Below are 14,889 nucleotides of genomic sequence, written 5' to 3' on the forward strand. Positions count from 1 at the left end.
TTTCTGTTTACTGAAGTCAAATTTTATACCACATTTTCCACAAAAAGTGTCCACAAAAAGTGATTAATCACTTAATCAAAGACAAAACCAACAGATTGTCAGTCCATCAGACAGAGATAGGATGGTAGATTATATTCATAAATTTATACCAGTTAAATTAGAAGTTAAACAGCTAAATGAAATACTTGTTAGAATAAAAAAGCATTGAGGAGTCTACAAAAATGTAATACTGAGGGTAGGCAGATCTATTGGGACAATGAATTCAACAAACTGGGCCAAGCCATCTCTTGCATGCTGTTACTAAATGTACCGGTACCTCATATTTGGGATGGCAGTCCTGGAGCTGGCCGTATAAAGATGTTTAAACTTTCATGGCTTCTATGACGGGGCATGGATGCTTACAATTTTGCTCCCAGGTTCCCATTAAAAGTGCAACAAATTTTCTTCATGCACTAGTTAGCAGAGAAGACTTGCTAATGCAGTATATTTAAAAACATAAGTGAATACATCTTTCTATGACAGCAGTATTTCTAGGTAGGAAAAACAAGTTGACAAAGAGATTCTGAAAAAGACTAACCTGTGAGATTTAGGTGTATAGCCATTCACCACTGGAGCTCTAAATCACATTTTGACTAATAAGCTCCCTGACAAATAGCTAGCACAAACAGAAGATAAATGGCATTTTAAGCAGTAACTTTTCCTTGGTGATCCAAGCATGACTTTGTTTTATGAGTGGTGAAGCATTATTGTGTTTGTTACATCCTTTGTATTCCTGTCTGCCATGTAACTAAAAGTTATTAAGCCAATGTTGATGCCACTGAATACATTTTTAATTTTTTTAAAAATGAATTATAGCCTTCCTTTAGAAAAAGTTATTATAAGGTGGTTTACAATACTATGTAAATTAAACAAATTTCTGATGATATACCATTATGGCACACCCTACCCACATTTTAATCAAAGTTCAAGTGTGAAAATCCACCTAAGCCTGTGCTCTCTTATCCTTGGGTTGTGAAGTATATGATCTAATTCTGGCTTAAGTCATCTTGTTCCATCACTTGTAAACTTCTCTTTCCCTTCATTCCTATAAGCAGAGCCCTGTAGTGGAGGAGACCTCCAGGTACACAAAAACACTAAAAAATTGAGTCCAATATGTTTTGAACAGAGGTCTTTCTCAAAGGCACTCTTGAACAACCAGTTTTAACCTGGTGTCTGCATACTGTTGATAAAATTTTAGGTTTTCCTTCCTTCTTTATCGCTAGACTGGCACCCTGTCCATTACACTGTACTAACTAAAGGTTACTCAAAATTCTGTTGCTGAATATAACATTTTATTTTATTCTTTTCAGGAATTAAATACTATCTACTACTATCTTCATGGAATGGACATACTGTCTCATCTCAGGGAGCATCAGTTAAGGTAAGAGCAGCTGGGCTAATGCAAAGGTGATTTTGGCTATACTGGTGAGAGGTCCATTCTTTGCATTCAGGCTTTCGATACTTGACTGTTTTGAGGTAAGATTAGTGTTATATAGTGGGTCCCGCCAGTGGTAGTATAGTAACATCTTTATTCATGGCAGCAAGCAAGTAAAAAGACACACAAAACCCCCAGCCCTGCTGCTTTATATAGGCACTTGGGCTAGCCTACCCACCCAGGTCAGCTAATTAAAAGCAGTCACTACCTCCCTTAACTAGTTCCTGGCTGCTCTGCTACTGTGCTGTGCCTGCAAATTCAATACACAACAATTAGTCTTTCTGATTTTGTAAGTAAGAAAGCATGTATGCTGTTTTCTGCATGGAACCTTTTGTATGATGGATTGTGAAATATAGTCTGACATGTTGTTAAAGTAAAAGACTACAAATCGTAATGTGAAAATGATAATTACAATTTGTCTGTGGATTCTAAATATTGTATTCATCTTTGGGGGATCTGGGTTTAAATCTCAGCACACCGAATTCTCTTAACTTTAATTCCTCAATTATAAAGCAGGAATATTAATTTATTACCTCCTTGAGCACTGGTATTGCATAGGGGAGAACTGTGTACAATTAATAGTGCACAATTATCCAAAACATGATAAGTATGCTTCATAATGTTACTGAATTTCTTTTTCTCAGAATTATGACTTCCAGTGCACGTTACAAAAGGTACGATGGAAATCAAGTTTTGTTTTGGTAAGTGCACTTCACCGTTACCTAAATTGAAAATTTAATATATCTAGGACACTTCAACATTTATTTAGATTTTCTTAACACAGCTCGTAAAACACGTTCTTGTGGAATCGTCCCATATTTTTGCTGTGTATATGGTTTTGGCGTAGGTCATACTAGAACATTTCACTACATCACATGTGCAGAGTTAGGGCATGAGATTTCAAGAGATTGCAATAGACTCAGTGGAGCCCTGTCTTTTCCTCTCCATTTGCCTCTGATCATGGGTGTGTACACAGGCAAAGCAGTGGGCCATTAAAGGAAAAAGGAGGTATGGGAGCATCTTTCATTTCCACTCCATTCCCTTTCTGCTTCATGCTTAGATAGAATCAAGGTAGGTATAAAGCTGCCTAGGGCTATGCTTCCTAGTAACACATACTTACTAATAACACAAATGTTCCCTTCTGTTGTTGCTGGTGGGGTAGGATGTGGTAGGGAAAAACAGGAGTGTACTGAGATTATGGAGTTCTTCACACAGATGCTGTGCCTTCAGTGGACTGGACCATGTCCTTTTTGAAAGTCATTTAGTACATTATAAATAGTAATACTCAACATTTATGTAGCACTTTCAAGTTTACATATACTTTCAGTGCATTATAATCCTTACAGCAACCCTGTAAGCTACATCAGAAGTGTTATCCCTCATATTTCAAATGCAGACGCCCGGAGGGAGTGGCTTGTCTAATGCTGCCTATCGAGTTAATAGCAGATACAAGATCTGAACCAGACACTTCTGATTCATACTTGGTTTTGTAGCCACTTTGCTACACTAGCTTTCTACCCTTTCTTAAAGAGCTGCCCGGAAGACCCAACTGTTACCTTAGCTGTCACCAGAAGGTTCAGAACCAAATCCTTTTTATTTGAATACTGTTTCTTTGGCTCAAGCAAGTTATGAATTCAAAGGAATTACACTACTCTCAAAATTATTTACCTTCTGTGACTTGTACCCCAAAAGAAACTGACACCTTGGGACAGAGCTCCCACATTTAAAGAGCTTCACCACTTGTTATATATTTGAGAGGCTCTCCTTTGCATGTTTGAAATTTGCCCTGATAGGGCAGTGAATGGTGAAAGATGTGTTTTCAAAGCTTTGATTAGATGTTTTTGATATATAGTGCACTTCACACTGATAGGATGTAGTTAATACTTGTTCCTTTTCTTTAGCTCAGATACTATTGCAAGATGCTGGTATATTCTTCTTTCTGGATCTGTGCTTATGAAGGACTCCATGTTTTTGCCACCTTGCAGGTATGTAAGAAGTTAGCATCTTTTTTAGTACAGGGGTGAAAACCCATAAAACTGGATGCCTAGTTAAATACATATTTTATAACACTAGATTTTCAAGTTTGTAGTACTGTACCTAATTTTGATAAGCTATGTAGTAAATCTTTACCCCTACTGTTAATAATTTGTTTCTGAACTTGGATAATTGGCATAAACTCCTCCAGTTTCTCTTCCTGCTTGGTCCACCCATCTTTAAATTTCCCCCAAGGATAATTGCCAATAGTACTCATTGTTCACTCCTTTTCTGCCTTTAAAGTCAGACATGGGGAGTCTGAATGGGAGCTGGTGTTTGTTAACAGCAAGCTCTGTGCATTGCTGCCTGTTTCCTTTGTGTTAAAGGTAAGCATAAATCCTTTGCATAGTTTGACATGTTAGCCGCCATTCATGACTTGAGCAGTGTGTATGGCACTTACTCTGCCTGAGTAGAAAATGTAAAGCAGGGCTCCTAGTTTATAGGTCACACCCCTGCCCCTCTGCCCCCGTCCTATAATGTCTTGGACAAGATGAATGAATACATGTTCAAAATAATTGATTTAGGTTTCCTTGATAGCATTAATCTTTGGAAGTGATAATTGTGTTCGCTTATGAACATTGAAGTAAATGATTATTAGCTTCTGACTATTAGGGAATATGAATTTGTCTTGTCTATATAGCATGAATTGCACCACATTTTTTATCCTTTATCACAAGGCAGATAGTAGTAGAGCTGTTCTGATGCAGCAGCACCCAGGCTGTCCACAAGAGTTTTTCAGGTAGCTGCCTTTTGTAGCAATTAAATTATTGCATAAAATTCATTGAGTCAGCAAACCAGGTTTCATCATCTTAAAATTCTACACAGAGTGAACAAAAACACAGTATAGCACGCTCTTTCAAAAGGTTGGCGCTATTCCACCCTTGTCTGTTAGCTAAAAGAGTGCCTCAAACTGGGTTATACCTCCCAGTCACCTTTCTGCTCCCCAGCTGTTCTAGATGGGGTGTTATGAAAAGAGGTGCCCCTTCAGGTAACAGTTTCCCAAGCTCTTTAAGGCTTTATATTAAAACTAACATCTTGAAATTTAAAAGCTAGTGGCACATGATTGTGTGCACAAAAGCCCGTCGACACTCTGGTTGCTGCATTTTGTCCCAGCTGCACTTTTTGAACAGTTCAAGAGCAGACCCAGAAAGAGTGAATTTCAGTAGTCTAGACATGAGATTATTAGAGAATGGATAACTATGACTAGGCTATCTCAGTCCAAGAATGGTGGTAGATGGCAAACCATCTGTTGCTGAAAAAATGCTCTCCACATCATTCATGCCACTTTGGCCTTCAGTGACAGTAGAATACCACATTCTGTATACTTTGACCCACCGCCACTCCCAGAAACTAGCCCTGTAGATAGGAGTGAAACCACCAAAATATCATGCCCTCAACCCCTAAACCACAGGGCCTGCCCAGGTAATTGAAAACAATTGCAGTACTAAAATAAGGCCTGAAGCCCAATTGAAATGGGTCAAGATAATTAGCTTCCACCAAGCACCCTTAAAGTTGCATGGCCACCACACTCTGAAGTTCTCTGTAATTACTATTCTCTGTAATAATTATTCAATTGTGAGTGTCCTCTTACTGGCCAATCTTCTGGGTCCAGCATGTCCTTCAATGTAGCTGATACCACTTCTTCCCACAGTGAAGAACCAACTCTCCCAGAACTCACCCAGTCAGTCTTTTGCTAGATGCACAAACCAAGAAGAGCAAGGGGTTGAGATCACAGGTGAACACTTTCAGGCATTTTTTCCACATTTTGGTGCTCACCCAAAAGAGACCAGATAAGAACATAAGAGCAGTCTGCTGGATCAGGCCAGTGGCTCATCCAGTTCAGCATCCTGTTCTCACAATGGCCAACCCTCCAGACCGAGCAGGATTCAATGCAGCATTCAGAGCTGCAGTTGGAAAGGAAAATGAGAAAATCTCACTGTACCCTAAGTTATTTCCAGTTTTATATAGGGCTTTTTGTATCCTGGTACTTGCTGCTATAGCAAATAATAGATATTGCTGCTCCTAGACCTAGAGTGAAACTTGCATTACATTTAATGGGTGACTGTACTGAGGAAGGTTATTCTTTGAAGAAACCCAATAAAGATACCTAACAGATGGTTCTTGGAATTGCGGTGTGAAAAGGCAGCGGATCGGCTCATTTTCAATCAGATTGTACTTGAACATAATAGTTTTAAGGAGCCATCATGACAAGGGCAGCACTGTATACTTTGTTCATTGATTCCTAAAATTCTTAGTATCCTGGATTTGTTGAATTTGTTCTGTGTTGTTTGTATTGTTCTTCCTTTTGACACATCTATCTGAACATAGAATAAGTGTGTTCATACAAACCTAGCTTGTGGTGGAATAGTGTTTACTTTTAACACTTCCTTCAATATACTATGTGGCAAGCATTGAAGAATTTATTCATAGTATGTTCATGTAAGCACATTTTCTACTTTATTATGCTAAATAGCCAACACTACTAAATGAGATGCTGCTGTTGCCATTTGTTGCCAGCACGACAGCTTCACACATAATTGTGGGAGCATTTCAGATATATCCTATGTATTCTTTTCTGCACTAGTTCTTTTCCTGTAAAGGAGTTGCATAAGTATCTTCCCACTTTATCTGGAAGCTTTTAGTGAAGCGTAATTTCCCCCCACATGTGTAGGTGTTCACTTTCAGGCAAATGTACCTTAGAGCCTGGATTTTTGCTAAAGTGGAGGATACCCATTTTCTTCTGTTCTTTTCTTTAATAGCACTTTTCCCCATTTCATTTTGAACATTGTTTACACACTTTCTAGTTCTGTAAATAAGGTGATGCTTTTATCTCACTGATTGCCACTAAATGTGGAGAAATAAAAGTTTTTATATTCACTCCAGGGACACTGCATGTGAAGTATCCTGCTAACCTATGGATTATGTGGTTCTGATATCCCTTTATAATTCCACTATCACTATAAAACTTAAATAAAATTTTCCCCTTGGTGTTCTAGTAGAGTAGCAGGGCAGGGTATTGGGCTTCAGGCATTGGATAAACAGGCAGATCCATATTTAAAAGATAAAAAACAAATTTATTAATATTAGATTAGATATATGGCTATGTTCCAACAGTTAGTTTCCATTAAATGTGTACCGTAACTTTAAGGATGTTATATCCATAACTAAGGCTGCAGTCCAAAACCTTGGCCAGCAACTATGGCATTTGCAGCAAACAGGGTGTGGGGTGCAGAGGAAAAAATACTGTATATTCCTGTGTATAGGACTACTTTTTAACCCAGGAAAATTTTCTCAAAAACGGGGGGTCGTCTTATGCGCTGGGTCGTATTTCTTATACGGCGAGTATATACCAAACTATATTTTAACTGGAAAAGTTGGGGGTCGTCTTAAACGCCGGAATATACGGTAGGCCAGGCATCCCCAAACTGCGGCCCTCCAGATGTTTTGGCCTACAACTCACATGATCCCTAGCTAACAGGACCAGTGGTCAGGGATGATGGGAATTGTAGTCCAAAACATCTGGAGGGCCGAAGTTTGGGGATGCCTGTGGTAGGTCTTTGCTGTAGGCAGGGACAGAGTTCTCTGCGATATTCACTGGATAGCTTAGAAGACTTCAGACGGGTTTAGTCCAGTGGCATAGCATGGCTTTGGGAGCCATGGCCCATGGCCCATATTTTTGAAGGGGTGCGATCAGGTGCCCCCACAATGGGCTCCCTCATCGGAGCCTAGTCCTGGTGCACAAGGGAGCAGCAGAGACAATTTCCTCTTGCGACAACCCAATGCCACCAGCTGCAGCTCCACTCCCAGGTCCAGCCTGACCCAGGGGCAGAGAGCTGTGGAGCACGAGGCACCTGACTGTGGCAGGCCCCACCCTTCTCAAGGGTGTGCCCCATGCACCCGCTTTGGGCACCATTAACTTACTCTCTGCCACTGGTTAAGACTCAAGGAAGGGTAGGCAATTCCCTAAGGTGGATTTGGAGCTACCTTTGGTAAGCAAGGAGCACCTTTCCTCCCTAGTGCTGTCCCTAGCTATGTTAGTTAAGGTTACTCGTAAGTGGTGCAACACCCTCCTCCAGTTGATCAGAGCCCACCCCCAAGTTGGGAGCTTTGTCATTTGATCCTCAGATCTGCACTTTTTAAACCAGGATAAAATAGTGCTTAGAACTGATCCATCATTCTTGCTCAAGGTGAACTTGGTTTTTTGCAAAGGGAGGTATGTGCACACAAATGGAGGGCACTCCATATTTTTATTTGGATAGGGGTTGTGTCTGTAAGGAATTTGGACGCCTTGTTTGTATGATTTTGGTAGAAGTTCTTTAGTGAGAAGGTGACAGCATCCACACTGTCTTAGTGGCTGAGGAGGTATGTAGTTCTTGTATATCAATCTCCTAAAATCTCCTTGGGCCCCCTTGGGGGGTAGCACTGGTTTTTATATACAAAGGTCTTGGAATGTTCTCTGGGAGCACAGGAAAAAGGCATGTTCCAATCGGCAGGTGGGAAAAAGCCATTGCACACAATTCCTTTTCAACTTCAATTTCTCTCTGTCTTATAATGAGTTTCCTTATTGGTCCAAAAATTCTGAGGTAGTAATTCTTTCCATGTGTGTTTGTTCTTCAAATAGAACAGAGATGCTTGGTTTTTTCCTTATGAATCTCTCTTTCAATAGTAAATTAAATATTTAGTATTTCATATTTACTATAAATAGTCATGTCTTTTTATTATTTTTATAAAACCAGCCACTTCACAAATGGCAATTGTTGAAATGAGGGAGCAAGGAATTATTTGTTGGAAATGTCTGGTTTGCTTGTAGAGTAATTATCTTGGTGTGCTTTCATTTTTTGAGGAAAGTTATTATACCTAATGTATATCCTGTGGATTTCACATTTTCATATGGGAATGCAGGCATTAGTCTGGGAGTTAGGAAATCATATGCAGGAATGCTTCCTTCTGACATTCAGTCCTACTGAAGGTGCTGCACCCAACAGAATCGCATTCATAAGGGAAAGCTGAATGTGGGAAAATGTAGGATTAGCAGTCTGAGACCTGCCAAAGGTGCTTATCAGTTTTACTTCCCAATCCATTAATCAGCTAAGTTAGAATGCAGTGTTCTGAATTTATTTGCGTATTCTGGTTTATACGGTTTGTGAAATTGGCTGGGAATCATTTCTATTGTATATTGTTTTACTATTGGAGTAGCAGATTATAAATGAAAAATGATGTGGTTTTATTAATTTATGTAGTTCAGAAGGACTTCTTGATCTCTTTCTATTGTAGCTTGGCATATTTTTCTTTTTTTAAAAGACAACTTGAGTTTTGTCATTCTGCCATGAGTACTTGTATTCTGGGATATACAAATATAGAAGGAAGAGCTGTTGCATAACAATGCATGAGAGGAACTGGAGTTTTAGTGAGAAGATGGATGTAATCTGAGTAATAAACATTTTGTGAATTCCTTCTCAGTGATTTAACTGCATGTGGTGGATTCAATTGTTCTCCAGTGCTTTTTTTCTTGTTTTTATCTGTTATTTTAAGCAAATTTAATGTTGTTTAATTGAAATAAATTACAGCTTTTATTATTTTGTTCCAGGCAACCGCTAAGTCAAAAGATAAAACTGGAGTTGTTAATAGAATTGCTGAGCGTTAGTTACCCTGTACTTAGAGGTCCACAGAACTCCCAACCTTCTGTTTGAGACCTTCTAAATTCACAGAGATTGTGATGAAGCAGAGACCAGTTTTTCCCTTTAAAAATGAGTCCTACACACAAAAGTTTCTTTTCATATACCGAACTGTACTGGTTTGAATTGTCCAGCCATGCCTTTGGATTCAGGTATCTTGTAGTATTTTAAGAGTCCAATATAATCCTTTTGTGCTGGTTGTGACAAGAAATGTGCTTTTGAAAACCAATCTTGTCAAAAGAACTGGAGTGCCTCTTTTGTTTGTTAATATTATTTATATAACAACAACAAAAAATTGATTGGCTCTCTAAATCAAAACAAAATTAAAAACATACAAACAACAAAAACTGCCATAAGATGAAATGCATCATTAAAACAGAATAATATAAGATCAGGAATGAACAGAGAATCTAGAATTAAGAATTGGTGAAACTAAAGCAGTTTTGTTTAGCAATATTTTAAAGGCTGCTCCAGACTGTTCAGTTTCTGTAGAGCCTCACCACATGTTTGATGCTCCACACTCAACTTTTAGCTGCTTGACTTCATGGAGGCTCACTGAGAGTAGACTGCTTCAGCTAAGTTCCTTCCTTTGCCTCTTTTACCCTGTCATTGAGATACATTGCCATTTTTTGCTACCATTTACCACACTTCCTAAGATTACCTTCCTGTGAAAGGTAGTTCAGGCACAGAAAACTGCCTTATATAGTGAAGACAGATGAAAATAATTCATTTTCTGCAATCTCATTTTGACCCCCTTGCCATCCAGTGGTCCTGTTGACTCTCTTAGTTGATTTCCCAATCCTAGGTCTACATGGAAATGTAGGATATGATCTACTAATTGCTGATTTTATGGAACTTCCTTATGGGCATTACTTGTATATCTCCTATAGTTGTCACTTATGTGAAGCCTAAGCCTTTTGAAGGAGTAAATAATAGAATACGGAGACTTTTGTCTTTTGCTTCTTGTGGAAACAGTAAAATGTTTGCGCTATAGATACTGCAGTTTTTCTTCAAGGTCATAAAAATTATAATAACTGTCAGGTATGACACCTTTTCTGCAATCTAATAATGAAAGGCCCCCAAAAAGAGAGATTTCTTAAGATGTATGTAGCACCACAGAGACTGGGGATAAGAAACAGATTTCCTCAAGCACAAGAAAAGGAACTTTGAAGTTGGCAGGGCATGGAGGGCAGCAGGGAAAGAAAAAATGTTTAAGCTTAACAAATACATCCTGCTTAGTGTGTCAGCATGCATGCAATATTTTTTTCTTCCACATACATATGCGTGAGCATTTTTCTGAAGTAGAAGAAAGGTTAAAGCGTCTGGGGAACAGAGCACAATAATGCACTGAAGCAAGAGAATGTACTAATTGAAAAAGGTTCTATGATAATAGAAAGCTTTGCTCATGTTAGTATAGTAACTTTTTGATGCCTTACCAGATTGCTCCCAATGACCATTTTTTAAACTGCAATCACCAGACTGAGCTGTAATATTCAAACAAGAAGGCACTGATATTTTTTTTGAAGGTTGAAGTTGTTCAGTAGAGCTGAGGATGCTATCTCTAGCTCAATATTATCTACACTGACTGACAGGGACTTTCAGTGGGTTCAGTTGAGGTTTTTGTCATCCCTACTGCAGTTAGATGATTGTTGGAGTATTTCCAATGAAATTAATAGACTCAAGTTACTTGTCCACTGATGTCATTGGGTCTGCTCAGAGTATGACTATCATGTACCAGCCCATGTTGCAACACTTTTAATGCAAACCCCTCACAAGTAGATGATAAAATGTTTTAATAACAGTTAATGTGGTATATATTACTATTTCTGATAATTTCAGAAAATATGCTTCTAGAATATATATCCTATGATTTGATTCATTAATTCTGTACATTGTCCAATTTGAAACATATTTCTTGTTTAGTCTAGTATGAGACAAAGTTTTAACAAGGCTGCCTTTTCAGTGATAGCCCCTGAGCTATGACACCCCCCCCCGCGATATTATATAGGTTTTAACAGCAAGTCAAGACTCTTTGCACTGGCTTTTGGTGAGATGGGGTATTTTACTTATCCCACTTGCTGCTGCTTATGTGCGCTGCTGCTTTACTATATTTTACTGTGGTTTTTAAGTATTGCATTTTATATACTGCAAATTTTTTGTAAACCTGAATTGTGTTCAGTAGAATCTTGTTAATGGAAGACTCCAACACTAGAAGAAATCTGGAAAAACAGGGTGGGGTTCTCCTTCTGCAGAGATTAATTTCTGTTTGTAAAAAGGATTAAGTACACTACTGCCCCTGCATACAAGTAATCCAGAAGGCATTGAGTTTTGCTAGTGTAAAACGTAGTTCTGTGTCCTGTCACGTTTCATACTTCTGGAGATCCCCATTCTGACCCGCTTATTGCTTTGTTTCAAAGAGGTGCATTTAGTCATATTTATAAGTTTTGTACAGTTAACACATTTGAGGGCTCTGTGTTCTGTGATATATTATGAAAAAGAGATTTCACAGTTCTAATTACAATGCTCCTGCCTCCTACTGATGATGATCATAATTTGTTATCACTATGACTCTTAGTGGGACCCAGGTGGCGCTGTGGTTAAACCACTGAGCCTAGGGCTTGCTGATCAGAAGGTCGGCGGCTCGAATCCCTGTGACGGGGTGAGCTCCCGTTGCTTGGTCCCAGCTCCTGCCAACCTAGCAGTTCGAAAGCACGTCAAAATGCAAGTAGATAAATAGGAACCGCTACAGCGGGAAGGTAAATGGCGTTTCCATGTGCTGCTCTGGTTTGCCAGAAGCGGCTTTGTCATGCTGGCCACATGACCTGGAAGCTATACGCCGGCTCCCTCGGCCAATAATGCGAGATGAGCGCGCAACCCCAGAGTCGGTCACGACTGGACCTAATGGTCAGGGGTCCCTTTACCTTTACCTTTTTATGACTCTTAGTATTAAAACTTATCATTTTGAAAGAACTGAGGCATTCTTAGAATAACTTCAGGAAACATCTGTTCTTGATGAATCACATCTGTATTTTCTGGCATTTTATTTTATTTTATTTTTAAATTCTGGAGTTTAAACTGCATGGAGACTTGATCACACCCATTTTCATACTACCTAAGTATATATGTTGTCTGTTGGCTACACAACACTATTTTAAAGAAAAAAGACCTGAATAAGAGATCTTGGTTGAACTTGAAATATTTAGGAACTAATAAGATTTTCTTAATAACTCACAAAGTTCTGTAATACGCATAATCAAACAATTATGCATTCTCATTACCCTGATATTGAAACGTCAAATGATTAATTGGGTATTTTCAATTAAATAAATAATGAAAATTTCAAGAAAAGGAAATCAAAATATTAAAGCAATCAAAATATTTAAATATTTAAATCTTCATTGTTTAGCTTAGGTCTTTGACGCTTACCTGGTTTCCTTGTGCTGTATTTCACACTTTTTTGGAGGTGTGGTAAGATGTTTGCTCTCAATTTCATCATCAATAAGGAGACCAAATCTAGTTCCATGTGATTCAAGTGATCACACAGAGCAGGCTGTTGATTGTGGTATTTTGATTATTGTAGATGAAAGCCAATTTGACAAATCCATGCAAATAATTGCTTGTGTTTTATGAGAAGAAAATATACACTCTATCAGCAGGGATCATAAAGAGAAATACAATATGCCAGGAAACCTTCACACATTCATATGTAGCATTAAGTCTTTCACACCTCCCTCAGTTGGGGGATAACTAACAAAATTTCCTAAGGACACTTTGTTTTTTCTGTTCAACTAGAGAATTTCCCCTTGCTCTAAGATGTTCTGCTGTGTTTAGTAGTGACCACAGTGTTTATCATACCATATACTGTAGGCAGTTATTTCAGTTCTTTGGCTCCTTGCATGCACTGGAGCTGTACTCCATAAACTGATCAAGGTGTTGTTGTTGTTGTTGTTGTTGTTGTTGTTGTTGTTGTTGTTGTTGTTGTCACAGTCGTGTCATGTCTTGTGTGGGTGTTAGGTTCTGGTGGTGGTGGTGGGGAGTGGTTAGTGCATAAAGCCAAAATTGTGTCAAAACCACTCCCAGGAACTGCTACTGTGCGAACAATCTTACTTTTCGGCACAAGAGTTTCCCAGAACAGTAAGCAAGGCAGAGAGCTAAAAAGGGCTTTCCGTTGCAGGAAAGCCTGGTGTGGAAAGAACTGTTAAGCTCTCTGCCTTGCATTTGTGTGGTATCAGCAGGTTCGCCACCAAGCGCAGAAAGCTGTGACCACAGTTGCGATCCTACTGTGTTTCCATGTATAGACCACTTGATAGCTTTAGATCTTGAAGTGGGTCACAGTAGCTACACTTGCATAATATATATATCCACAATAAGAGCAATAAAAACAATGTAAAATTATTTACATTAAAAATACATGAACAGTATCCATAATAACAATATCAGGAAAGTCGCAAAGCATTACAAGGCAGCAAAATGTAGATTCCCTAACCAACATAAAACACACTGTTCATGCAGCCACTCATCCAACCACACTTTCACTATCTGTTCCCACAACCACTATGATCATTCACTCCTTCATATGGTACCTCTATCAAGCAGCCACTCATGGGCAAACCACTTACTCTCAACATAATTACACCCCACATACCAAGGATTGCTGCCAAGCATAAACATATAAGAGTATCTTTCCATCACTGAAGAACTAATGGACTTATGGCCCACAGGATCATCAATACTCTTCTCACATCTTTCACTTGGGAGTGGCTCAGTTCTATGCCACAACAATCTCTGATGGTTGAACAAGCTGCATAATGTGATGGTGCATCAAAAACAAATATTGCCCCTTTAATAGGCATGTAAAATATAATCAAAGGTACTGTTTCACAGTGTCTTGTTACTAGTATTCCTATAATTCACCCCTGCTCTGTTTGATTTTGTTGCTTACTGTTAATGTGTAATAATACTTTCCTTCTTATTTTTTCTTCTCAGCTTTGGCAAGCAATCTGGAGGGAAACGAGGTTGCGAGTGTATTGTATTGGAACCTTCTGAAATGATTGTGGTAAGGATAGACTTTTAAAAACCAGTGTGCATAGTCCCCCTTGAAATAGTTATGTTCACTTTGGCTGCAGTTCTAGAGAATTCTATCATGAACCTTACCATGGCTACCATCAATGAGTGGTGTGCTAGTGCCTGGATTGCTCTGGATTTTCTGGAAACAGGAGCAACAAACCCATGAGTCTTGACTCACTCTATGCGGTGTTCCTCTCCTGTCTATGGTAATAAACCAAGTTTTGTTCTTGGCTTAACTGGTGGCAGCTTGTTTGGCAGAAACAAACTAGGAGTGCTAGTTTGTTGCTGCCAGTGCCAAGAAGGAGAAAGTGAAAAGGGAGTAATTTAATAGTGTGCACTTAGCACACTGCTCATTCATGGTAACCCAAGGTGTATGGCTTACTGTGACGTATGAACAGAGTGACTGTTATCTTCTTAATCAAGGCTTCCCTATCATTATGGACACCATGCTCAATATGTCTCAGCTAAACTGCTTGTGTGTTTGCTGCAATATGGCACTACTGGCCCACAATCCTGTTATATTCTACAGGTATTCTGATATCTTTTCTTCTTTCTCTAAACATATAACTAACCTTCCTCTGCTTTACCTAACTACTGGTGTTATTTAATTTTATTCTGTTTTTGTTATTCATTAGTACA

The 14,889-nt window shown here is 38.8% G+C and overlaps 1 protein-coding gene across 7 annotated transcripts in view; it reads left to right on the plus strand.

The window, feature by feature from the left end:
• The window catches only part of RAPGEF6 (Rap guanine nucleotide exchange factor 6), a 125,207-nt gene that overhangs the window by 20,718 nt on the left and 89,600 nt on the right, over nt 1-14,889 (plus strand). For all 7 annotated transcript variants that reach the window (XM_035105425.3, XM_035105429.3, XM_035105427.3 and 4 more), the window contains exons 2-5: nt 1,350-1,420; nt 2,119-2,175; nt 3,376-3,459; nt 14,170-14,239. In XM_035105425.3, coding sequence (XP_034961316.1) covers nt 1,350-1,420; nt 2,119-2,175; nt 3,376-3,459; nt 14,170-14,239 — 282 coding nt within the window. The remainder of the gene's footprint in view (nt 1-1,349; nt 1,421-2,118; nt 2,176-3,375; nt 3,460-14,169; nt 14,240-14,889) is intronic.

Source organism: Zootoca vivipara, chromosome 2, assembly GCF_965207765.1.
Source record: "Zootoca vivipara chromosome 2, rZooViv2.hap1.1, whole genome shotgun sequence".
Classification (NCBI taxonomy): Eukaryota; Metazoa; Chordata; class Lepidosauria; order Squamata; family Lacertidae; genus Zootoca; species Zootoca vivipara.